At 44.0% G+C, this 24,732-nt stretch overlaps 1 protein-coding gene across 1 annotated transcript in view; it reads left to right on the top strand.

Annotated features, from left to right (window-relative positions):
• METTL24 (methyltransferase like 24) overlaps positions 1 to 24,732 on the top strand; it is a 49,080-nt gene that overhangs the window by 7,892 nt on the left and 16,456 nt on the right. Inside the window, exons 2-4 of the mRNA XM_074150832.1 lie at positions 13,742 to 13,840; positions 17,665 to 17,804; positions 23,694 to 23,922. Coding sequence (XP_074006933.1) covers positions 13,742 to 13,840; positions 17,665 to 17,804; positions 23,694 to 23,922 — 468 coding nt within the window. The remainder of the gene's footprint in view (positions 1 to 13,741; positions 13,841 to 17,664; positions 17,805 to 23,693; positions 23,923 to 24,732) is intronic.

Raw genomic sequence — 24,732 nt, 5'->3', positions numbered from 1 at the left:
CATGGATTTTCTTATTCCAGCGGTTCTCAAGGTGGCCAAGCTTATTTCATTCTTTTCTAAAACTTCCTTCTTTGGAGAGAAAAGAGGCCAGAAAGAGACATCTGGGACAAGTAAAATTCTCCCAGTAAGTCCTAGGGTTTTTCCTTTGCATCTCTGACCTTTAGCTGCTTTCTTATGAGACAAATACTTAACTTCGTTGCTAGTAAGATTTTCGTCCCAGTTTGTTCAGTCAATTCACATCAACATTTACCCAGCCAGCAGGCAGTTAACAGAGATGTGCATCTGCTTCAAAGCTGCACAGTAGTTGCTACCATGCCAAAAATCTCTTTCGTGCCACTTTTACTGAACTGTGGGCGCAGTTCAGACTGTGGTGCAGCTGATGGGTCTTTGGTGTGAACCCAGAGCCAAACTCCGGTGGTCCATGGCAAGGGATGCAGTACTGAAATCCAGCAGTGAAGAACAGGCTCATACAGACAACGTGACAAATGCATCATCTCTCTTACAAAACAGATGTAGAATTTGGAGGTTTAGGTAGCGTTAGTGAGGGACCTCCAGTCTTCACACAAGTGGTTTGGTTGTGGTAGACCTTGCTGTCCTCCTCCTCCTGCAGACTGGTAGTGACGGCTGTCACTCACGGCCCAGCTTAGATAAAAGACTTAACGCGTAGGTGAGAAAGTCTGTGTGAACCACTGCTAATCTTTGATGGCATCTGCCGCAGCCCCCTCTTATCGCTTGTTCTAATATTAACTTGGAGCTGTGTTTATGTTGGATGGCTGTTCAGCGCTCCAGAGCTGTGTGTGGTGGATGTGAGTCATTTAATCAACTGAAGTGGTGTCGTAGCTGGCAGATACGCACCAGGATACTTTGGTGTGTGATGAAACGTTGTCCAGAGCCCTTCCGTGCTGTTGAAGTCTAAGATCAAATGGCATTCAGTTCAGAGTTCAGTTGAGCAAATACAAGGAAATAAAAAAGAGTTTTGATTTAATTTTTCTTTTAATTGTGATGTAGCATGCATATCCTGGAATCCATAACATACATTACTCGCCCCGATGTTGTTCGTGTTACTGTTTCTGTATACAAAGTGACAGGGTGACACGCTGTCCTATTTTGAGTTAGCAAATCTCTAAGGGTAATAGAAACCATGTGTGCAAATGGACTGACGCCTTGGGTAACGGAGAGATGAAAGCCATGATTGTGAACTCGCTCTTACGGCAACAGCTCGCTCACTTTGAGCAGGAGATGGCAGAAATGTTCCCAGCTGTGTGTGCAGTACAAAGTGGAAGAGTTTGCATCTTCAATGACACGTGTTTTCCCCTGCCTGATACTCTATCCCGTCTTCATTAGTCTTGCTTTTAAATGTGCCATCAGGCTCAGGTGCCACCAAGAAAGGTGCTGGCTGTGAGGTGCTCATGGACGGCACTGTCAGGGAATGGGTGGATGGTGTGTCCTCAGGCGACTGCTGACCCCATGAAGAGCACAAGTCCCGGGTCTGGCTCTGTGGGCATCCCTTGGTGGTTATTTTGCTTTCTTTTTCATTTTTTACAACATTTAAAAACTAGCCCTGTAATTTATGTCCTCCTTGACACATGTAAATACGATAAATAAACCTTCCCATATGTCTTTGTGTGATGATAAATGTAGTCGTTCCAGCAGCTGTTACCACATACACAGAAATCTTGCTTCTCACCAAAGTCTTCTTCGTATGCTCTGCAGACAGGAACAGAATGGCTTTGCAGTGCTCTTCGAAAGCCAGCGCCACAGAACTGTTTTGGCTTTGCAAATCCCAGATCTGGAAGACACAAAATTCTGTGTCGTTTCCAGGACTGACCTTGTGGCTCCCACAGACTGAAGGATTTGAACCCTCAACCCTTCTTGGGGTGTGGAAGGCAAACTTTGGGGGCCTTGAGGGCTTAGCAAGGAAAGGCCTGCAAAGAGCCAGTTAGGCAACCTGTCTCTTGTAGGGATATTGCTAAAATAGTGGATGCTCTGTGCTCTTGCTGTTGTTTTTGAGGAGGTAAAAAGTCACTTTTTTTTTTTTTTTTGTATGTGTGACCAGGTGGTCTGCTGGGGAAAATTAACCTAGATGAAAAGTTAGCAAAGAAGCAAATGTTTGTGATGTGCCAGGGGCTGGACCTGATTGGGAAATGCATGCAGTTGAAAATGGTGTTAGAACCAGTGAATGTTAGCATGGTAGAGTTGCTGTCGCTACTTTAACCTCCCCCTCTTTGCCCCATCCATCCCCGTCCCTCTTCCTCATTCCTCCCCTACCAGCTAGCTAAGTCAGATAATTAACTGGGAGCTTCAAAGTCAGTGCCCTTTATTTAGCATCCTCTTTCATATTTTACAAAGAGACAGTGTTTGAAATGCTAGGGGGAAGAGATGGTAATGTCTATTGATACGGCATGTAATGTTAAGTAATACTTGCCACTTAGAAGCCTAAAAATGATAAGAATCAGTTGAAATCCTTCCTGCTCCCTGCAGAGTTGACAGCACTAGTGGAGGATCGAGATTTATCCCAGAGATGAATGCTGCAGGGTAGGAGCTGCCTGAAAAAAAACCCAAAGGAACAATAAAATTTGTTAATACTGATGTCGTGTCTCTTTTTGGGCTTTCCTCACGGTTGTTCTGCAGCACTGAAACTTTCAAATAAGTGAACTTTGTTTCATCCTGAATAGAGCAAAGCAACGGCATCTTGTTCCTTTTCCCTCACTCTTTTGAGAAAATTAAACAAGAAGCAATTATGTGTCAGTTGGCTGCTGCTGAGCTGATGTGTTTCTTCTTAGTTAGATGTCTTGATTAATGGTTTGATCTTGCAATTATTATTCATTATGAAATCTGGGAATTCTGGGTACATCGGAAGTTCAGGATCAAACCATTTAGCTGTTCAGTGCTGTATTCTGTATAATGCTCAGAATTAATAATAAAACATTGGAAAATGTCCTTAACTAAAGAGGATGATGCATATTTGTCCAAGCCCATCCTCCATGGGCTTATGATACTTGGGTCTATACTTGTCTTGAACAAAAAAGACTTCAAAACTGTGTGCTTTGAAATGAGCTTGATTTTCTTCTTTATAAATTGGAAAATTAATGTATCATCTTGTACTTAAAATCCTGACAACTTTTAAGCCAGCTCTTGTTCCCTTTCTAGACATGGGGAACTAATTGCCAAACACACTGTGTTATTTTGCTTGGAAAACTTTTACATAGTTCTAGACTAAGGGCAGTAATCCATAATCATATTAAAAACAAAAAAAGGCAGTAAGTTTGTAGATGTTTAAAGCTAGTATACATTTTATTCTGTGGAGCCCCATCACCTTGTTTTATTAACTAAAGCCTGTTTGAAAGAAGGAGTTGAAGAAGAAAAAAGTGAAGTTTGGCTTTTTAAGTCTTCCCTGGCTACCCAGTAAAACCCAGTATGATCAAGTGAACTGATGGTGGGTTGGAAGGATGGAAGCCTCTAGGTACCTGTTGTGAATATTTTCTATCTTACCTTAGGTTTTATGCTGTGAAATCTAAATATCTGTAGAAGTTGCTCAGCCTTTTGGTTTACCCATGGATAAGAATTAATGTTTACTTGCCTTATAGTTTTAGAGATGCCTATTGACAAATACTGCCCTCTCCTGCTCCCTGGGCACAGAAGGTCATGCTGGTCCTTGCCCAGGAGGGGCAGATGAAGGGGAAGGGGGTCTCTGATGCTTCAGATCTCCCTTTAGGCTGGAAGGCGTAGTGGACCATTTCTGTTTTGACTCGGATGAGAGAGAAAGCTGCACAAGTGCGAAATACTCTTATTTGTGTGAAAGCCTTAAGTTTTACTTTAAAGCACCTTCTTTTTCCCCAGTTTTTAGCCTCAGGCAGAGCCTACTGGAGTCAGTGGATAGGCTGCCAGCGGCATCCTTATCTGTAAATTGCAATTAGAGTGCTGGAATTTGTGCAAAATAAACTCGGCTTATCTCTCTGGCTGAGTATCTACTGATGAATTCTGTTTGTTGTGCACTGTGGTTTGAATACTGCAATGAAGTCAACCTAGAGCAAAATAGCTTTCTTTTTTTTTTTTCTCTATTTTGTGGACTATGATATCTCCCATATTTTCTCAACCAAAGCACTTCATTTAAAGCAGTTGTGAATACAGGTTGAAATCGTGACCTTGCTGAAGTCTGAGTTTGATAAGCAGTGACCAGTAGTTGCTGTATCTGTTTCTTGCTGTTATCCTTCAGTGTGGGCAAAGGCATGCGGGCACTGGAAATAATTCAGCTGACTGAGTATTACACTGCTTAAGCAGTTTGAAGATTTTGCTTCCATAAATTTCAATCTGTTCTGGCTCCTGGTTTTATCTCCATCAGATATAAATTATCATGCTGTCAGCCTCTGGATAGCACTGGAATGTTGCTGCCTGATTTATTTATTTTATTTTATTACCATAGCAAAGAAATCTCACTTGACTGTTTTTAAAGCCGTGTGTCTCTTAGCAGGGTAGAATCAATCTCTCTTTTAATAAGTGTATATTTCTCCCTGATGTTGCTGGGATTTCCAATGGCAGAGCTGTCAGTCTTTGGTGACCTTTGAAGGCCCGAGGAGGAGTTCCCTGGTACAACGCTGCCCTTTCCCACCTCCGCAGCTCCCAGCTCCTGTGGTTGCAGGGGATTTATTCCTGAGAGGTGGCGAGGGGTGGTAGTTATGCTGCGTAAATAATAAATTAGATGCAATGCTTTCCGCATTCGCGAGTGCCTCCAAATTAATATTTTGGCAAGTGTTCTGAAACAGGAGCTTCCTGTAAGTCACAGACTTGCACTCAGGGTGATGTGCATTAGTTGCTGAAGCCCAGGTCTGCCAGTGAATTTACAATCCACAACGGCCAATTTGAACCCGGTAAGTTCGTTCCCAGTACCCATTTCCTATAGAAGTCAGGGTTTGGATTTGAATTTGAATTCAATGGAGCATTGGTCACCTAAATTCCTCTACAGATCTGGCTGTGTCATGTTAGTTTTGGAAGGCACTCTTTTATTTTTCCAAAGCCATATCTTAATTCTTAAAGAGATACAAATTCTGTCACTTAGAGGCAGTGCCAGGCATCCCTGTTTTTTCTGCGTATGCTTTTCTTACGAGACACACGTTTGGGGGAAAAGACACAAAACTGAAAGTAGAGTTGGAGAGAGTTTGAAACGTGGGCTTTGTGGGTGAAACGCTGAACCTCCCATGGCATCGAAGTCGCCGGTGTTCTGCGTGGAGGTGGCCGGCGTGGCTTGCCTGCGGGTCAGGCCAGCAGTTCCCCTGCGAGCGCGAGAGCTGTAATTTGTGTGCGTGTGGCTCCGTTTCGTAGCATCAGATGGGAAATCAGAAGCAAAAGGAGCAGAAAATAAACATGAATATTAACAAAAGGGGAGCAGAGGTGAAACGCTTGGTGACTGCTGCCTTTCCAGGGGTTGTTAGGTATGCATGTTCAGACTGATTTGCTCTACAAGGGTAAAGACTCTTTTGGTTTCAATTACCGTGCAGTGGCTCAAAGCTTTTCTAATGAGAATTGAGGTCAGAAAATTGTTTTCTTGGTTTCAATGTAAGACTTTCTATTCAAGACGTATTGCTTTTTTGCTTTTTCCCTGCTAAGCATAAGAGTTTTACTTATGGTGCAACCTGCAGCTTTGGGAAGCAAGTGCTGGTAAACTGCTCTCAAGCGGAACCCTCTGGGTGATGCTCAGAGCTGCCGAAGTTGGCTCTCGCAGCAATCACATCCTGCTCCCAGGCACTGCAGAGAGTTGGAGGAGGTGACGCACAGAGAGCGAGGAGCTGGGGGAGAGTTAAGTGCATCCTAGAAGTTCCCTTTTCACTAAAATAAAACACACGTGTCCGGACGTAGAAACACCCCTACTTATTAAAATTCTTCACACACAAGTTGTGTTGAAAACCCACTTAAATGGAAGACACTCACTCCTTAATGCAGAAAATGCTCTTATCATAGGACTGGTTTCCACAGGCAGGGCTTACTCTGGTAAGTAGCTCTACTGCACAGGAGCGCTTGACTCTGTGTTATGTTGCTTGCTCATCTTGGCACAAAGCTTTTGTTCCTCAGCCTGATGTTCCATCATCAAATCTTTGGATAAGATCATGGAGCGGATCATCCTGAAAGGTATGTCAAAACATACTGAAGACAGGGAGGTGGTTAGGGACAGCCAACATGCCTTCACCAAGGGCAAGTTGTGCCTGACTAATCTAATGGCCTTGTATGATGGAGTGACTGCATCAATGGACAAGGGAAGTGCTACGGATGTCATCTGTGTTGACTTCTGTAGGGCCTTTGACATGGTCCCCCACAACATTCTTACCTCTAGGTTGGAGAGATATGGGTTTGATGGATGGACTGATAGATGGATAAGGAATTGGCTGGATGGCTGCATTCAAAGAGTTATAGTCAATGGCTCAATGTCCAAGTGGAAACCAATAACGAGTGGTGTCCTGCAAGGGTCCGTACTGGGACCAATACTATTTACTTGGAGCAGCCTGAACCAGTGGAAGGTGTACCTTGGCAGGGGGGTTGGATGAGGTGGTCTTTAAAGGTCCCTTCCAACCCAAACCATTCTATAACAAACGCATTATGGTTTTACAGCACTGGAGCTCATCTGTGGGAGGGACTCCCTATGTGGCGTGCTTGCCCCACTGCACCAACCCAGTGCATACAGAGGATTCATAGATTCATAGATTGGTCCAGGCCAGAAGGGACCTCCAAAGGTCATCTAGTCTGACCTCCCCGCAGTCAGCAGGGACACCCCCAACTAGACGAGGTTGCCCAGGGCCTCGTCGAGCTTCACCTTGAATATCTCAAGGGAAGGGGCCTCAACCACCTCCCTAGGCAACCTGTTCCAGTGTTCCACCACCCTCAGAGTAAAGAACTTTTTCCTAATATCCAATCTAAATCTCCCCTTCTCCAACTTAAAACCATTGCCCCTCGTCCTGTCACTGCAGGCCTTTGTAAACAGACCCTCCCCAGCCTTCCTGTAGGTCCCCCTCAGGTACTGGAAGGCCGCTGTTAGGTCTCCCCGGAGCCTCCTCTTCTCCAGGCTGAACAACCCCAGCTCCCTCAGCCTGTCCTCAGAGCAGAGGTGCTCCAACCCCCTGGTCGTTTTAGTGGCCCTCCTCTGGACCCGCTCCATCAGGTCCATGTCCTTTCTATATTGAGGGCTCCAGACCTGCACACAGTACTCCAGGTGAGGTCTCACCAGAGCAGAGCAAAGTGGCAGAATCACCTCTCTGGATCTGCTGGCAACACTTCTTTTGATGCAGCCCAGGATGTGATTGGCCTTCTGGGCTGCAAGTGCACATTGCCTGGTCATGTCCAGCTTCTCGTCCATCAGCACCCCCAAGTCCCTTTCCTCAGGGCTGCTTTCTAATACCTCATCCCCCAGTCTGTATTTATACCGAGGATTGTTTCGGCCCAGGTGCAGAACCCTTCACTTGCTTTTGTTGAACCTCATGAGGTTCATCTGGGCTCACTTCTCCAGCCTGTCCAGGTCCCTCTGAATGACATTCTGTCCCTCTGGTGTATCGACAACACCACACAGCTTGGTGTCATCTGCAAACTTGCTGATGGTGCTCTCAATCCCTCTGTCTATGTCGTTGATAAAAATGTTAAACTGTTAAACAGTACCGCTCCCAGCACGGACCCTTGAGGGACACCACTTGTCACTGCTCTCCATCTGGACTTCAAGCCATTGAGTACCACCCTCTGGGTGCGACCATCCAGCCAATTCCTTATCCACCGAACCGTCCACCCATCAAATCCGTATCCCTCCAATTTGGCAAGCAGGATTTTGTGAGGGACCGTGTCAAAGGCCTTACTGAAGTCCATATAGATCACGTCCATAGGTCGCCCCTTGTCTACTGACCTAGTCACTTCATCATAGAAGGCCACTAGGTTAGTCAGGCAAGACCTGCCCCTAGTAAAGCCATGCTGGATATCTTGAATCATCTCCATGTCCTCCATGTGCCCAAGCATGGCATCTAGAAGGATCTGTTCCATGATCTTCCCAGGCACAGAGGTGAGGCTGACAGGTCGGTAGTTCCCAGGGTCCTCCTTTCTACCCTTTTTAAAAATGGGTGTGATGTTTCCTCTCTTCCAGTCCGCAGGGATGGAGCAATCCGGTGGTGGCTGGGTACGAAGAAGGCTGTGCTTACATACAGTGTTGTCAGAGACACCTCTGCTTTAGATGAACTCTGGAAAGTGAAAAATGGGGAAATAGAAAGATTTCCTGTATTAATTTTTTTTTTTTTTCAGTTCATTATGGACTTCGTGCAGCATGTGAAAGTTTCAGAGTCGGAGTGGAAGCTCTCAGTTTAGGTGGCTGCAGGACTAGATGTCGGCTGCGTTTCCCTGTGATACTCCCAACGCTGCTGCCTCAGCGGGAACCCACTGCTTGTCTCTCATTACATGCACATATACAGAGCAGGAGCGTATGTAACAATTTGAGCAAGATGGTTTCTTAGGCAAAAAAATCATATGTTTAAGAAAGCCAAGCTGCAAAGAAAAATAGAAAATAAGAGTAATAATAAAAAAAAAAAAAGGAAAGAAGCAGTTCAGACACGTAGGGATGGAATACCTATAAAGCCAGCCACCATGGAAATTAATTCACTCAGAGCTTTAAATATGAGTCATAGTCATTTTGTAAGCCTGTATTTTAAATTACAGCTTACTGAGCCTGTGCGTGGCCTCGCCACTTCTAAATTAACGATGTAATGTAGCATGTTTTTACGGGCATACCTCTTGTGAGCCCTTTGCATGATGCTGATTGCATTTAGCTAAAGGGGAGCTTGTGAATTGACCTTTCTGAAGGAGGTCTTTGCTGAGGCTGAGGCATACTCATTCTTTTCTGTTGAGGTGGAGTTTGTTTTATTTGTGCCACGTATTGCTGCTCCAAACATAAAACCTTTGGAGTTACTCAATGCTACTGAAGAATAAGGTGCAATTAAGCGTTGCTTGAGGCTCAGAACTAAAGAGTATGCTCAGTCCTCTAAAATACAACTTTTTCTGCAGCATGGCATGTATGATATTCTGGTCTGGGGTTCCTCTTCTCTGATGTTGCATGTCTACAGTTTAGGTGTTTCTGAGCCTGTTCTTCAGGCTTCCTTTGCAGATCATGGAGAGACATGGACGTTTCCAGTGTGTGACTCATCTTACTTATTTTAGTTGTCTACTCTATAGTGAGATGAATCATACTCTTAAAAGACTCTGTCTCTTCTGTACTGTCAATAATTTAGCTCCCCAGCCCACCCGCAGGAGCTTGGTCCCTGGCTGTCCACACGGCAGGAGTGTTTCTTCACTCCCAGCTCTCCCTTGGAGTCAACCAGCTAATTGCCTCTGAAGCTAAATGTGGGCGTTCACGAGGGATCATTCACTGCTGGAGTCGCTCCCTGTCGTCAGTGAGAGAAGCAGTGTGCCAGGTTTGGCCGCCTCCACCCTCAGCAGCCCTCCCAATCATCTCAGCAGGCTTTGCACTGGTTGCGTGTCCCTCGTGAGGCACATCCCTTAAAGCCTCAGGTGGGCTGCAACACGCTGCTTTCACTATTTAAGGTACTTTTGAATTGGAGGAAAAACCAAAACAACAAAACCACTACAAAGTAATTTGCTTAAGGCCACGGGTGCTCCAGAGGGAGCCTAAATAAAATGATGTCCAGGACCTGTAAATCATATCAAGGGACAATCTACTCTTGAGCTTTCAAGAATGCAATCCAGTAAATACACATTTGCCTTGTAGATGTCTGAAATTTTGCAGTTTGAATCCCACCCATTGCATTTTAAAATGGTAACACCCCTGCAAAATTTCACCCACGAGCAAGCTCTCTTCTGCTCTACTCTTCCAAAAGGGTTGAGCGTGGCGGTACATGGAGCACAGCCAGAATGGTTGGAGGTGAAGATGTGTATGTCATTTGTTTCTATGGCTAGAAAATACTTATGGTTATTGGTGGAGTTTATTGCCACAAGTGCTTTCCACTCACATTTGGTCCTGCCTGAAATGTGAAAAATTGTTGTTGCACAGTTTAATCAGAGGGTTTTATATTTTTCCCTTGATTAAGACATCTGTGTATGTAGTGACAAGTCTTTTGTTTCTTCCTTGGAAGGAACAGACTGCTTGGCAGGGCAGTGAGATTCCCAAATTTTTATTTATAAACACGGCTATTATGCTTCTGTATTTTAATAGGCTGCTAAAAAGGAAGGAGAATGAAAGGAGGGGAAAAAACAGTTACTGAGTTAGAAAAGATGGAAGCATGGAATACTCAGTAATTCCTTTTCAAATATAAGCAGAAGGAAAGGGAGGGGAATTACTGCACTGAAACTAGGATTGATCTGGAAAGAATGTAATGATTTATGTGTTCAAGTTTATGCTAGGAAAACCAGAATGCTTGCAAACCTACAATTTTACACCTGCTGGTTTGTGAGCCCTTTGCACATGTTGATTTAAACTTTATATTATTATTTTAGATTTTTAGGACAAATGATACCATATGTATACTACAAATTATTACGGGATTATCAGAAACCTATCACAGATGGCTGATGAGGGAGAAAAATCTAGAAAGAAGTGATCGCCAGAGAGAAGTCACTGTGGATTACTGTCAGATTGGTCTGAAGGAAACATCAGTCCTTATCCTTAAGTGTGAAGTACCTGAAAAAACAATCAGACCTTCAAATACATCCTAGTTTTCCTAACAAAGAAATGGCATTGCCTTATGATTTGCTTTGCTCTTTGGTTATCTCATGTGGTGAAAATTTAGACATCCATTACCCTCCTGGGGTAGCTGAAGTCAGTGTTTGACCAGTGCCTGTGATAAAGTCTTGCTGAAAACTGTTTTTTCTTACAATGCGCTCTTTTCATTAATGTGTCTGTAAGTGAAACAGTGTATGGGATACTTCAAGATATTCAGTGTCTTTTTTTTTTTTTTTTTAAGTGGCATTGTAACTTTCCAGGTACTGTCACCTCTTTTTAATTGTGGAATCGGGATATATTGGTGTTCGGGAAGCATAGTCATGGTGTCTGGTTGGATGAGTCCTTACCATAGAGAGGTAGCATGGCGCCGGTGATTTTGTGAGTCCTAAACATACCCATACTGTATCACCAGCATCGGTGAGTTACCTGCTGGGAGGGTGTACCTGATCCAAGAGATGTACTGAATTTTCACCCCCACATTGATCGTCGGTGAATCTCATTGTAGTGGAGCTATTGAAGTGCCCCGTAGGGGTGTTTAGTTAGTTAGGAACAAATCTCTCTAATGCATTCGTTAGTGAATGGAAATGGGCTGCAGCTTAGGAAGGAGCCCGTGTGGAGTTTGAGAAGCTATTCAAAAGCATTGCTGTCAAACAGGAGCTCAGGTCTGATCTCTGTCACAAAAGTAGCGTTTATGTAGTGCTCCTAAATTGAAAAAAATATATAAAAGATTGATCTCTTTCTGGTCGTGTTGTTTTGGGTTTTGGATTTGGTTTGTTGGGGTTTTTTTTTAGTGAAACTGCATGATTAAGTCACATGATTAAGTATTAATCTTCATTTTCAGGTGTTTATTGATACATTTTGGAGTCAGTGGGAAGACAGTTTGTCATCCTTAAGATTTTAAGAACCTGAGAGTTTGCCACAGTGGCTCTTGGATTTTGCACTCTGCTGAAAAGGAATCTCATTCACGTGGTTAATTATAGGGATTTTTTTTTCTCTCTTGCTTCCCTGTCCACTCTGTGCAGGGGGAATTCTTGCTGAATAGTGCCACAATGGCCACCCTGCAATCCCCCTACTTAATGAGCTACTTATCACACAAATAGATTTCAGAATAACTGGGCACAGACATTTAGGTGTCTGGTGGTGTGTGTTTTTTTTTTTTTTTTCTTTTTTGCCTGAAAATGATTGTCAGTCTTCATTTTCATTTCAGCTTTCAAGCCTGTTGAAACAGCAACATTCCTGTCAGTGCAAACGTTATTCAGCCATGTGAACTGTGACTCATTCTGAAAGATTACGGGCATTTCCCTCCCCGGTGTGCACCTATCCTCCTGCTGGGAGATGTTTGCAGGCTGCCTCCTGCGATCAGAGGGTCAGGGGTAGGTGCTGCCGCAGAGCTCGCTTGCTTCCAGCCCTGTGCCATGCAGGGGATAGGAGCCCATGTCTGCTGCGGACAGCAAGTCTCAGGGTGGGAAATGCTACTTTTCTCAGCCTTTTGGGGAAACAAAAAAATCTCCAACATAATTTTCATCATCCCTTTGCAGTAAAAAAAAACCCATGAGCGAACCTTAAAAGAACAATAAACCTCATACAGACCTCCTGGGTCATGTTCACTCCAGACTATGTTTACTTAAGCTGCAAAAAATATCAGTTCATGATACCAGCTCAAGGCAAACTCCATCTAGTCTAGAGATCCCCTTTAATCATCTTTCTTTTCTTGTTTCGCCTTCTCTTTTTCTTTCCTGTGTTCCTCTCTGGTGTCAGAGGATCCCTGCTGTCACCATTCTGCTCTTCTGGCGCTGCAGCCCAGTGGTGTTGGGGGGCTCAGCACCTCCCCTCTCTCATCTGCCTCCATCCTCTCCGGTTAATTGCTATTTTCTATATGTTTTCCATGGCTTCATTTGAAGTAAGGTCCTGTGGGAATCCCAAATGGGGTTTCTGTTTGGTATTTTCTTGAATATCAACATGAACCTATGGGGGGGAAAAAGACCCCATCCTGTTCATTATGGAAGCTCAGTTAATCGGGGATGATTAAAGGGAAGCTTGATACTACCTGCCCAGCCATAGACGTGAGTTATGGTGCCTGAAGATGAAAAGCCGTGAGGAATCAATCTTAATTTAGTACAATTTAACACCGTGCTTGTATTTTTATCTACTTGAGGGCAAGAGATAACATGTCTGAACTTCCCAGCGTGACAAAAGTGGGCAGAATTTGGAGAAGGTGGCACAGATGGGAGCACAGAGCCCCGTTGCTCTGCAAGCACGTGTCTGAAAGACCTCTTCTGTCCCACTCTGTCTATGTGGGAAGTGTTGTTGGAAAAGCTGACAGGATCCCCGAGGTTCAGAGCTGAGGGGCCTTGCGGGGAGTGCAGAAAGCATCCACCAAAGCTGCTTCCCTGGGGCTATGAAAATGAGGAGTGGTAGGGCTACCGGCAGCCACACTGGTGTTTTTTCGGGAAAACAAAGAATTGTGGTGTATCTCATCAAGTGAGCGTGGGAGAGAAAGAGGGCTTTTCTCAAAGACTGCAAGATGCTTGCTTTTCTATCAAATCTAGATTTAAAAAAAAGGAAAGAGGTTGTTCGCAAAGATTACCTTTGGTGATTAGTGTTTGCAATCCAAGTTCTTGTTTCAGTGGACATTCAAGCAGAGATATGTGATAGATATAAAATTATTTCACTGTTTTCAGATGTTTTGCTGAAGGATTTAGTTAGTCAGATGTTGGTTTTCTTCATGCGTTTCTACAAGCCAGGGCTTACTTGGGTGTCCTAGAATAACTATGTTGACACATGTATCTTGGATGAAGATCCCTTTCTTTCTGAATTACCTACATCTGCTTTCAAAGCTGATCATGATAAATCGTAGTTACATGCTCTTTCACTGTAGTTCAAATCCTACTTTATTCTGAAATGACTTTCATGTGTAGACAAGCCCTTAGGAAACACTTTTTGTTTGAAATTAAATCTCCTTAAATTTTTAGCCCTTGCATTTTATGCTTATACCAAGAAATAAATCCTGTTCCTTTAAGGTGTTCTTTATTCTGCTTTGCTTTGCAGACTGTAAGATGGCACATTGAACTACAGCCATGGGCGAGTCCAACTCCTTCCCTCAACTACGAGGCCTTGAGGTTTCTGAAGTACATTAGCACTTCTCAGGTAGGTTTTTCACGTCAGTCTCCATTTAGAAATCCGTTTGCCTGGCACAGGCTGTTCCCTCGCAGTTAAGTAATTAACCTCACACCAAACTGTTTTCGAAACTGCTTTATTTCTAAAGTTGCTTAACCTAGCGGTGATGGTCAACAACATGAATGTAGGGGTAAAAACACAGGGTAGAAAGAATGCATTATTTCTTTGCTTTTTACTTCCAGATAGGTTTGTATCCTGACAGGAGTACGATATGACTGAAGTTCTGGATGTGGTTTCTCTCCTGCTCTCTCTCTCACTCTCCCTCAGACACAGAAAAATACAGAGCACTCTGTAGTGAGAGAACTGTGTATTCAGCCACTCCACCTCTCAATAATAATGCAATAAATAGGCTCATTTTAGCCAAAAAAGGGTGCATTTGAGGTTCTGAGTAAAATGACAACAAGGCAACAGTCCCAAACTTGGATGAGTTGTCCCAATGGTACCAGGATACCGATGGTATCCTGATAGTTTAAGGACAGAAGTGATGACCTGGAAAATTAATGTTTTTATGTGCTTTTTCAAAGGTGACATTTCCAAATCCAGTTTGCGTTGACAGATGCTTCCAGGGTTCAGCATATATGGAAATTGGGCCATCATGGCTTAATGAAGGCATCACTTCCTCACAACAGCAATTACACATGCGTTTCCTCTAATGAAAAGATGGAGAGGGTGCTAGATGCCCACAGTTCCGAGAGGGCGGCTGCTTTCAGTACCCAGGTCTATCAGCAATTGACCCTTGGATACATATTTAACTGCACCATCGCTTACGCTGGAGAACAGCAAAAAGCCCCAGGTGCTAATGTCACTGAAATGTCACTCACATACAAAATTCTTTGTTAATGCAATGCTTTCAAGGCTGAGACAAGATTCATTTGAAACACATCTAAAAATACATTGCTGTGCTGATGGTGTGGTAACTGGGAGGGTAGCAGAGTGTTAACTTATCCTCCAGTTTGTGGGTACCTCCGGCTAAATGCTCAAGCAAATGACACCTCTGCCTCCACTCATGCCAGCACTGAGAGGGCAGGAGGCAAGATGATGCGTGTGGAGACAGCAAGAGATGTGTGTAGAGCTGCTTGTTTTGTTGTACAGAAGTTGAAGCTGCAGCAGGCACGTTAAGCTGAAAACATCCTTCATCTCTGTGACTTAATAAACAGTGGCAGACTGCTAAACTCCACTAGTTGGGTCAAAGCCTACAAGGACATCAATTAGCAGATAGTTTATTGCTTTTGACATACTAATCGAGAAGTTTCGTTCCCAGAGTAACTGACCCTGGTGGGGGGGAACAAGCATAAGTGAAAACAAAAAATGAGAAGAAATCTTGCTCCGGACCTGGCAGATGTTATAGGATTAATAATTGACAGAGTAACACCATGGCTGGTATGAGCACTTCTGGAAATGGGATCTTGCTTACACAGATGAGCATGGGATCTCATTTTTTTTGTTTACCGAGTAAGTGTCTACTAATTACTATGCCTGAGTTCAGCTCCTTACCATTACTGAAGAGTGGCTCGAACTGCTGGAGGGGGAAGATGCCACGTTAGCAGGGTCGAGGTATGGCCAGAAAGTGCTTTTTCAATGCTGGTATCTAATGATCAGAAGAAGCATCTTACATGTGCTCTTGTTTGTGTGATAGTAGTGAGTAGAAGCCCAGAACAGGATGTGAACCCAGTGCATCAGGGTCTATAAATCACACAACAGTCTGGTGATGGTGCTAAAGGCAGAATTCAGTTGGGTTTCTTTTATTTTTGATAGCAAGAGCTATTAAGTAGCAAGAGCTATCAAAAATGCTCCAAATTCTGAGTGTTGTAATTGCTCATAATGCCATGAGTCGATTAAGTGGCAGCATTTCAGAATCTTAGTTTTCTGTAGAGAGCACATTATTCTTCTGTGTCTTAAAATTAGTACTTGTTATTACAATGCCATTTATTCCTTGATTGTTATGTGACTGAAGGGAAATGGGTAGTGGGGTGCAGTGCAAATCATTGCTTAATACTTAGTGAATCCTGAGAGCAGCATGAAGAGATGCTATATTAGCTATTATGAATTTTCCATGGAAATTATGAGTGGAGCAGGAGCAGGGAGGTGGTGATGCAGCATGCAGCTCTTTGGATGTAATGGTCCAGGTAATGATCTTTCAGAGCTTAAGGTTCTTAAAGAATGAGAATTTTATTTACTTATTGTAAGGCTCATGGTGGAGAGTGCCTGCCACAGCAAAGGCTGGGTTCCTGTTTTGACTCTCACCCCTGTCTAAAATTCTTCAATTTCTGGGGCCAGACCTGTGCTTTCTAGTTTGGCTAAAACCAAGAGCTGAGCCTGGGCTGTAGGGAGAGGAAGGAGCAAGATGAGGACAGTCAGTTCAGGACTGATGTTTAAACTGGTTTTGTCTCTACTGCTCTTCTCTCCACCTTTTTTATTGTTGGCTTTCTGGCAGTGCCAGCCCCCATCCCTGCAGCCAGGGTTGGTACTGTGCCCAAAGAACAACTTTTCGTTGTGACAGTTCAGTTGGGTTCCTGCAACTCTTCTCAGTCTTCGCTTTCCTCACTGCTTGTAGCAGCCTGTGCCCTGCAACCCCTGAATTTCATGGCTGGGCTACATGTGGATTAAAAAGACCTTCAACAACCAACTGTGAGCTGATGCTGGTGCAGCGCGACACAGCCTCTTTTGGGCAGAAGTAGCCACTACTTTGGTGCTTACTTCTGCTTCCCCTTACCCCCTCATCACTGCTATGGTGACAGCCATACAAATTGCACTGGCTTTCCATTGCCTGCTGTGCCCTGGCTCCCAGATGCTGGAAAGGCAGCAGCACCCCCCAGCTCCATGCCGGGGGGGTCTGGAGGAAGAGGGTGGTGCTGAATGGTGTGGCAGAGCCTGGGGATGAAGCGCTAGCCCGAGCTGCTGGGCGAACAGGCAGAGCTGGTGCTGCAGGCAGGGGCTCCTCCGTAGGGTGACACTCACAGGGCCACCCTACTCATGGCCATGGTGGCTCAGCCGCCGCTGTGTTGTGACTGTTGCAGGCTGTTGTGGCTCAGCTGCTGGCAAAGGTGACTTCACCTCTCAGTTGAGTGATTTTTGACACTTCGAGGTTTCTGATGCATCCAGCACGTTTTGGTCCTTGCTTTCTTGGTCTTTACTAGGACTTTGACTTACAATGTTCGTCCCTGCAGGGTCTCTGTCTCTTCTCCTTTTGCAGTGTTTTTATCCTGGCTTTAGACTTTAGATGTCTAAGCCAGCACAGCGTAGGCACACATGCTATGATTCCTCTGTTTAGTTAAGCACTTGCTTAAATCCCTTTGTTGTTGGAGAGGGGATGTGTTGGGATAATGACTAAATCCCTTCTGGAACAGAGACCCAGGACACTCTAGGTAAGGTATACAGTGTACATTGCAGTGACGCTGCAACTTGTGATTTCAGTCTTGAATCATGACATGATTTTAACATTATTCAGGATGCAAATTCCACTCCAAGGTTTGAAAAAGAAAAAAGTAAACATTTTAATGCCAAAATAACTTGTTCTCAGGAAAATTGATTTTGGGGTATAGTACTAATGCTTAATTATTTGCTTTTCAGACTGCATTGTTCTCTGGGGGATTATGTAAGCCTTACATTTCATCAAGTAGAACAGATGAACAAGGAAAAATATCATCAAATCTCCATAGCTGTGTGTCAGATTGACAATCAGATTTAAATGAAACCAATTAACATTTTTCTTCTTTCCACTCTTTCCCCAGAAGGCAAATTAAAAACAGATTAAAAGTTATGTCTTAAAATGAAACATCCTTTGATTTCAACAGATTTCATGTGAACACATGAACCTGAACAGCCTGAGAGGGCACTCTGGAACTGCAAAGAAGCCCTGGTCGATCTGTCTTGATGAGAGGTTCAGCCTTATTCATCGCATCAGGAGCAAGCAGTGCCGCCTCTATTCCCTTGGGTAAGCTCTTTAAAGACAGCAAGTTGTTTCATGACACCTCGCTTCAAAAAGCCCTATAAATGCAACACAGGCTGCAACAAGGTTGGCTTTTAAAATACAGACTTTGTTGGGGTGTGTTTGTTAGGTGTTGGTGTGCTTCTCTAAACTCTGTTTTTAGGGAAAAACCTTTCACAATAAGGGTCATGGTTTTCCTTCGCTTTTCTACTATTGGTATGAAAATAAATTGCTTAATGGTGAGTAGTGAGTGGTGGTTCACATAGAGGAAGATGGAAATTAATGACATAAACTGAGAAGCCAACAGCATCTTCCCTGAGCAGAAATGAATGCATAATTGCCAGGTGCTGCAGCAGCATTACTTAGCCAGCATTTCATTAACTACCCCTGGGACAAAATAGTACATTTCCATATGAGAGTGTGTTTGCTAAGCACCTCAGGGGTAACATGTGGCAAAGTGATAATAATAAAGCCAGTTGTGGCTTTATTTTAAAACGTTTGTAGTGTTTATGATGTTTACAGCACTTGAGATTGAAGTTTTCGCTCTTCACAGAACAAGTGCTTTCACAAGTAGTAAACCCACAAATGCAGCCCGTTTCCGTGCCAGTAAAACACTCTGGTTCCCAGGAGGAGGAGGGAGGTCAGCCCTCAGAGTTTGTCAGGCCCTTGGCCTTTTGCATTACCCATCAGGTGCATGAGGAGAATGATTGCTGGGATCCGGAGCCCGTTTCACACAGATCTCCACACGGCTGCAGCCTCATAAAACTCTCTTTGCTGTCCTGGGAGCCAGCTTTAGGTTAGAGTTGTATTGAAAGGCTTCATCTCTTTTGAACCCGTGCAGTTTGTTTCTGTGATTTTGCTGCTGTGGGTTTACAAACGGTGGACAGCAAGGAGCTGTGTCTGTGAAGCGGGGCATTTCTCAGCGATTAGCACATGGCAGTTAACACCAGCCATTAACGTCAAGTGGATGCTGCAGTCAAAGGGACTGTTTCCTGTTAATTTGGGTGGGCTTATATTTGGATCGAGCTTATATTGAGCTGTAAAGACCAAATTCCTCAGAGGGTGAGGGGCCCTCAGGGTTTGTTCAGTTGCGTTGCTCTGTGGCAGAAGAACAATTAACACGCTCCTTAGAGACAAATCAGATATATGGAGAGCAAACTCCTCTCGACTACTGTTGCTTCTTATTTTGTTTATGTTCTTTACAATCTATTTCAAATTGTACTTACCTGGTTTTAATGCAAAATACAGGTTCACATGATTTTTTTTTTACTCAGTTTTTCATGTTCCTGTGCAAGTTAGGAGAGACACTGTGTTTATGCCATGTTCAGGTCCAGACTTCACCTGCTTGACTGTAGTAGTGCTGGCTCATTGCCTGAGGCTCCTTCTAGTAGTCAGTAAGGAGAGGCAGGCACATTCAGGTGGAAAATCAGCTAAGCTAAATAACATTCTGGAGGTAGGTATTGCTTTCGTTTGATTATAGAGGAGGTCTGGGATAACATGACTGCTGACTTTAGATGTCTTGGCAAAGTACTCAAAGTTCAATGGAATTAATCTACACCTTGCAGTTCAAGTTACATGAACATTAATATTAGACCTGAACCCCTACATTAATGTCCCTCTTCCCTTTTGCTGTGGACCAAGCGTGGGTTGAGAACAGTATTTTTGTTTAATTGGCCAGTAGACACAATGGAGAGTTGATTTCATCTGTGCTAGGAAATGCAGATTTGGCAGAAAGCTGACCAGCACAGAGATAACTTGGTAATGGTTTTGAACGAATCTGAGCAAGTGCATGGATACCGGTGCCTTATGTGCGGTGCTGTTTTGGGTATGGTACAGGGAGCCTAAATGCCAGATTTCCTGTACTCATGGAACAGTAGGGCTTAGCAGAGATTGAAATTGATGTTGGCTCACCCATCAATCATCAGCTACACTTGCAGTAAATACCCAACCATCACATGAAACAGCTAAAAAATAAAAAGGAAATACTTTAGGTTAAGGAGCAGCAGTCTTCAGTCCTCCAGTTTACTTCTGCAGCCTTTGGAGCTCATTACTACATAACCCTTCTCTTGGACTCACTTTCTTTAGCTTATGACAGGCAGAAAAGTAATTTTGTTCTGAGTAAGACACAAATCCCCTTTAAACATTTTTGTTATCTCATGCAGTTCATAAAGAGCAAAGGGGGAGCAGCTGCTTCCAATGAAGAACATTCTCTGTGGAGAGGATGGATGGAGGACAAATGTGAAAGTTCAGAGCGAGTGTTACTGGGAATCCTGAATTAAATCCGTGTATCATTAAAAATGGAACAAAACATGCTGCTTAGGCTTTGCCTTCTTGAATGCTGTAGAAGAGGGTACTTGCGAATGGGAGCGAGCAGTGTCTGAAATGTCTGGAGATCTTTTTAGGTTAGTATTAGTTGCTTCCCCTACTGGGAGGCAGCAATGTTTTTGCTTGGGGGACAGGATTTCCCAGTATGATGCATAATTGCAATATGCATTAGTGAGCTTCAGTTATTAGTGCTAAATCTGCTTAGATTAAGCTAAGTCTGTTACAAACACCACAGGAAGGCACTCAAGCTGGGATGATATAAATGAATAGGATTTCAGGAATTTACCAGTTGAGGTTTAAAGAGTCTCACTGCAATACTGAATAAAAGCCCTTTCAGGTGGGTCTTAGTGTAGGAGCTTTAGGATCCAGGCAGGGGATGCTTCTTTTTTCCCGAGCTGCAGAGCTCGGTTATCTTCCTTGGAGAAAGAAGGGGAGGAGGGGGAACACAGAAAGGGGAAGCCGGACCTTAACCTGTGTGTTTTTACAGCTCTGTCCTGTGGTCCCTGTGGGAGCTGGAGTACCTGCAGTCACCGGGCTGGATCAGCTACAGGTGTCTGCTGGAGCTGTGCTGGAGGAGACAAAGCAGCTTTTGTGCCACCTGCACGCTCGCTGTGCTCCAGCGTGACATGGGGGGGCCGGACGCGATGCTCCCTTCAGTGCAAGCTGCAGCCCCGTGTTTATTCCGAGTGTGAGGCTTTGTGTGCTGTGACCCTCTGGGGACCCTGGGAGCAGGGGACAGCCAAGGGACACCGCTCCCTGTGGCGCTGGGCTCTGTCCTGGGTCAGCGTCCCTGCCCTGCTGCCGGTGGGGAGCAGTGACAGCCAGCCCTTCCCTTCCACTCGCACGAAGACGAGGAGAGACCCTCCCCCGGGTCAGGGTCCTGCTCCTGCTGCTTTGGAAGCCCACCTCTGCCCCCGCTGCAGGGGACTGCCTGCGACTGCCGACTCTGTGCCGAGCTCTCTTCTCCTGTACAGTAAAAATAGGTCGGGCTCTTTCGCAATTTTATTTTGCTGTTGCTGGAGGCGGCAGCTGCTCTCTCCTGATGGTGGGGAAGGGCCTCTCTAGTCTTGTGTGACCTCCGCACCTTTCTTCTAAAATCACAGTCCCTTTTTAAGTAACACAAAATCCTTCTTAGGAGACGTCATTTGTTTACCTTTTTCATGCTGCGTTATCCCTTGGTGTGATCACTTGTGAAGCAGGAATTTTTGAAACCAGTTCTTTTGGAAATGACCTTATTTTCTCTCCTAAATATTTGTTGATTAGATCTCTCTTTAGGCATAAATTTGAGCTGTTATCTAGAGTGCCAGAAGATATATCAGCACCTTCTTCACCCTCATCTATCTACTTTTTTTATCTGTTTTGCACTGCTGTGAACCTCCCTTTGCAGTCCAAGTGAGTAGCAATCTGTTTGGAGGCAGCCTGAGGTTTGTCTACATCAAAAGCATCTGGCCCCGTGGATTGTACCAGCTGGGGCTGTTAGAAGTGTGTCACGGACGCATGTGTCTGTCGGTCACTGGTAGGCTCATCCCTTTAATGCTGTAACTGTCCCCAACAATTCATATGTTGTTCATTTTTAGCCAGCTTCTCATTCCTAAGGGATTACGCTGGTCTTTGTTCATCAGTGTCCCTTCTGTAGAAAGCCACATGCAAACAATATGTCGATTCACTTGGTTAACTTCTGAACTTTTTTCCTAATGTGTGTTGAATGTATTAAAAGAAAACTTCTCTCTTTTCCTTCCCTACACACGGCTGTACAGGCTGGAATCCTGTGGAATAGTGTTGTTTCTTTAAAGGCACGCTGGGCTGTTTTTGCAAACCCTGTCTCCTCCTACTTTCCCGAATGGATGCCTGAAGGGGAAGATGGTTGAGGAGAAGACCTTCTAATAGGGCATTGTTACACTGTGCTTAGCCGGTATTTCAGCAAGCGTCATACCGTGTTGGTAACTTCCAAAAACATATGCTCTGCCAAACATTGTTTCACGAGTTGGATTCATTCTAGTTTACCAGGATGTCATCTATGTAAAACAGAGTGCTGGCTTAATGTTGTCCCGTAGTTTAGCGTGATTTAAAATGAATGGCATTTTACGTATTGATGCAAATAGCCAGAATTATTTCAGGCTCACACCATTTCTAAGGATAATTGTGGCGTAGTGTAGCAGGTGCTGTGATGGTACAGCTGAGCGTACTGCCTCGTAATGGTTTGGGTATGATGGATAAATGCCATGCTGTGTCAGTACATAGTGGATATTCTCAATTAGTGCAACTGGTTGAAGCGCTGATTTAAAAAACTTGATTCTCTTCCCAGCGCTACGTTTGTCTACATCCAACAGCATAATTTTGATTAAGTTTAAGGTTTAATGCGTGATTTGAACAGCATTTGAAACACGCTTGGAGGAGCAGGAATGAAGAGGACATTCTGTTTTATGCAGTAGGGAAGGCCTGTGGTCCAGATATGTGATTGCAATGGTAAATACCAGAATTTTTTAGTTTTAATGTACCCTGTGTGAACCAATGGACTGTGGGAGGTGGGGATATGGCACAGCCTTGTAAAGTACATCTTCTCCTTGCAGAAAAAGGGACTGAAGCAACACTGCTGTATGATGGGGCCATTAATTTTTCTTCTTTTTTGGGGTCTTTGCCAAATTAACGGCAATCTTTCTCTTAAGTCGTGTAAAAACTCTGCTACTGTTGTGAAGGGGTTATTTTAAAATTTGCTTTTTTATCTGTGTCTTCCTATGTGCTGAGAGAGAAAGGCATTTGGTTCTTGTGTCTTGTCCCTGTTGGTGGCCATTATGGCTCATCTCTGTAACACCAGATTATAAACACAGCGGGAAATATGCCTGATTTTTTACAAAACAGTATTGTATGTGTTTTAAATGTATTTGCTCTTCTGCTTATGGCTTGGGTATTGGAATTTTTTGCAGTGGAGACTAAGGAAGGTATTGTAATCTTGTCAAGAAAAAGGAAATTGAAAATAGAGGAATATATATAAATACAAAATGTAAATAGAGGAATAATGGCAGCACAAAAGTTCTAAAGTTTGATTTACTTTCTTACAAATTATGTCGACTTCTGAATTAAGGAAAAGCTGTTTGGGAAGGTTATCAGCCTGAGTAAAAGTGATTTACTTCTTGCCCTGAAAGGAGCCCTTCATTCTAATTGTGTGCAATATATTGCATTGAGCTTGAATTTTCTGCTGAACTCCAGTAGTTTCACTCTATAAATGAAAAAGTTCATTAAAAGTTTATGAAGGTCAATTATGAACGTGACATTGGGAAAAAACACATGTTCCTTTAAATTGCTTCTATCTAATTACTTATTCCAAATCTAAAGCAGGTATTATTGTGGACCCTTAGCTTTATTTCTGGTTATCTTGTCAGAAATAGGGTTAGACTGTGTTCAGTGCTGTAGATTTATATCAGGAAGGAGCACAACAGCTCCACCGCTTCTACTTTGTTCCAGAAACAGGTACCTTGGATTTTACCTTCTTTTACTATGAATCCTCAGAATGTCCTACACACTAATAGTTCTTTTTGCAGCATTAGTAGTTACATCTTTTTTGTTTTGTAGGCTAGGCAACGATGACAACCAGTTTGAGATCAGCATGGCCAACAGTGGATGTGAGGTGCATCGCTTTGACCCCAGCATCAAGTCAGCACACATTCATGAGGGTCAGCACCTGTGGTATCATCGCCTGTCCATTGACTGGAGGGATCCCAATCCGGCCATTGCTGCTCATAAACTTCACAGCAACACAAAGAAGCTGGGCACAATATTGAATGAATTTGGACATCAGAAGGTAAGGACACAGCTAAGAAGCTGGTGAGCAAGCCTGCTAGGGAAGGTGCCCTGCTAGACCTGCTGTTTGCAAACGGAGAAGGACTTGTGGGTGACGTGAAGGTTGGAAGCTGTCTTGGGCATAGTGATCACAAAATGATAGAGTTTTTGATTCTTGGAGAAGTAAGGAGAGGGGTTAGTACAACTGTCACCTTGGACTTCCAGAGGGCAGACTTTGGGCTGTTTAGGAGCCTGGTTGACAGAGTTCCTTGGGAGGCAGTCCTGAAAGGCAGAGAAGTCCAGGAAGGCTGGACATTCTTCAAAAGGAAATCTTTAAGGCGCAGGAGCAGGCTGTCCCCATGTGCTGTAACACCAGCCGTGGGGGAAGAAAACTGGCCTGGTGAAGTTTATGGAAGAAGGGACACACAACTCAGGAAGACTACAATGATTGTGTGAGGCTCTGCAGGGAGAAAATTAGAAGGGCCAAAGCCCAACTAGAACTTAATCTGGCTACTGCTGTAAAAGTCAATAAAAAATGTTTCTATAAATACATTAACAACAAAAGGAGGACTAAGGAGAATCTCCATCCTTTATTGGATGCGGGGGGAAACATAGTGACCAAGAATGAGGAAAAGGCTGAGGTACTTAATGCCTTCTTTGCCTCGGTCTTTAGTAGGCAGACCAGTTGTTCTCTGGGTACCCAGCCTCCTGAGCTGGATGGGGAGCCAAATGAATCCCCCCAATGTCCAAGAGGAAATGGTTAACGACTTACTACACCACTTAGACACACACAAGTCTTATTGCTCCCTACCTGAAAGGAGGTTGTAGTGAG

The sequence above is a fragment of the Numenius arquata genome, chromosome 7 (genome assembly GCF_964106895.1).
Source record: "Numenius arquata chromosome 7, bNumArq3.hap1.1, whole genome shotgun sequence".
Taxonomy (NCBI): Eukaryota; Metazoa; Chordata; class Aves; order Charadriiformes; family Scolopacidae; genus Numenius; species Numenius arquata.
This window is presented reverse-complemented; position numbering and strand designations above follow the sequence as displayed.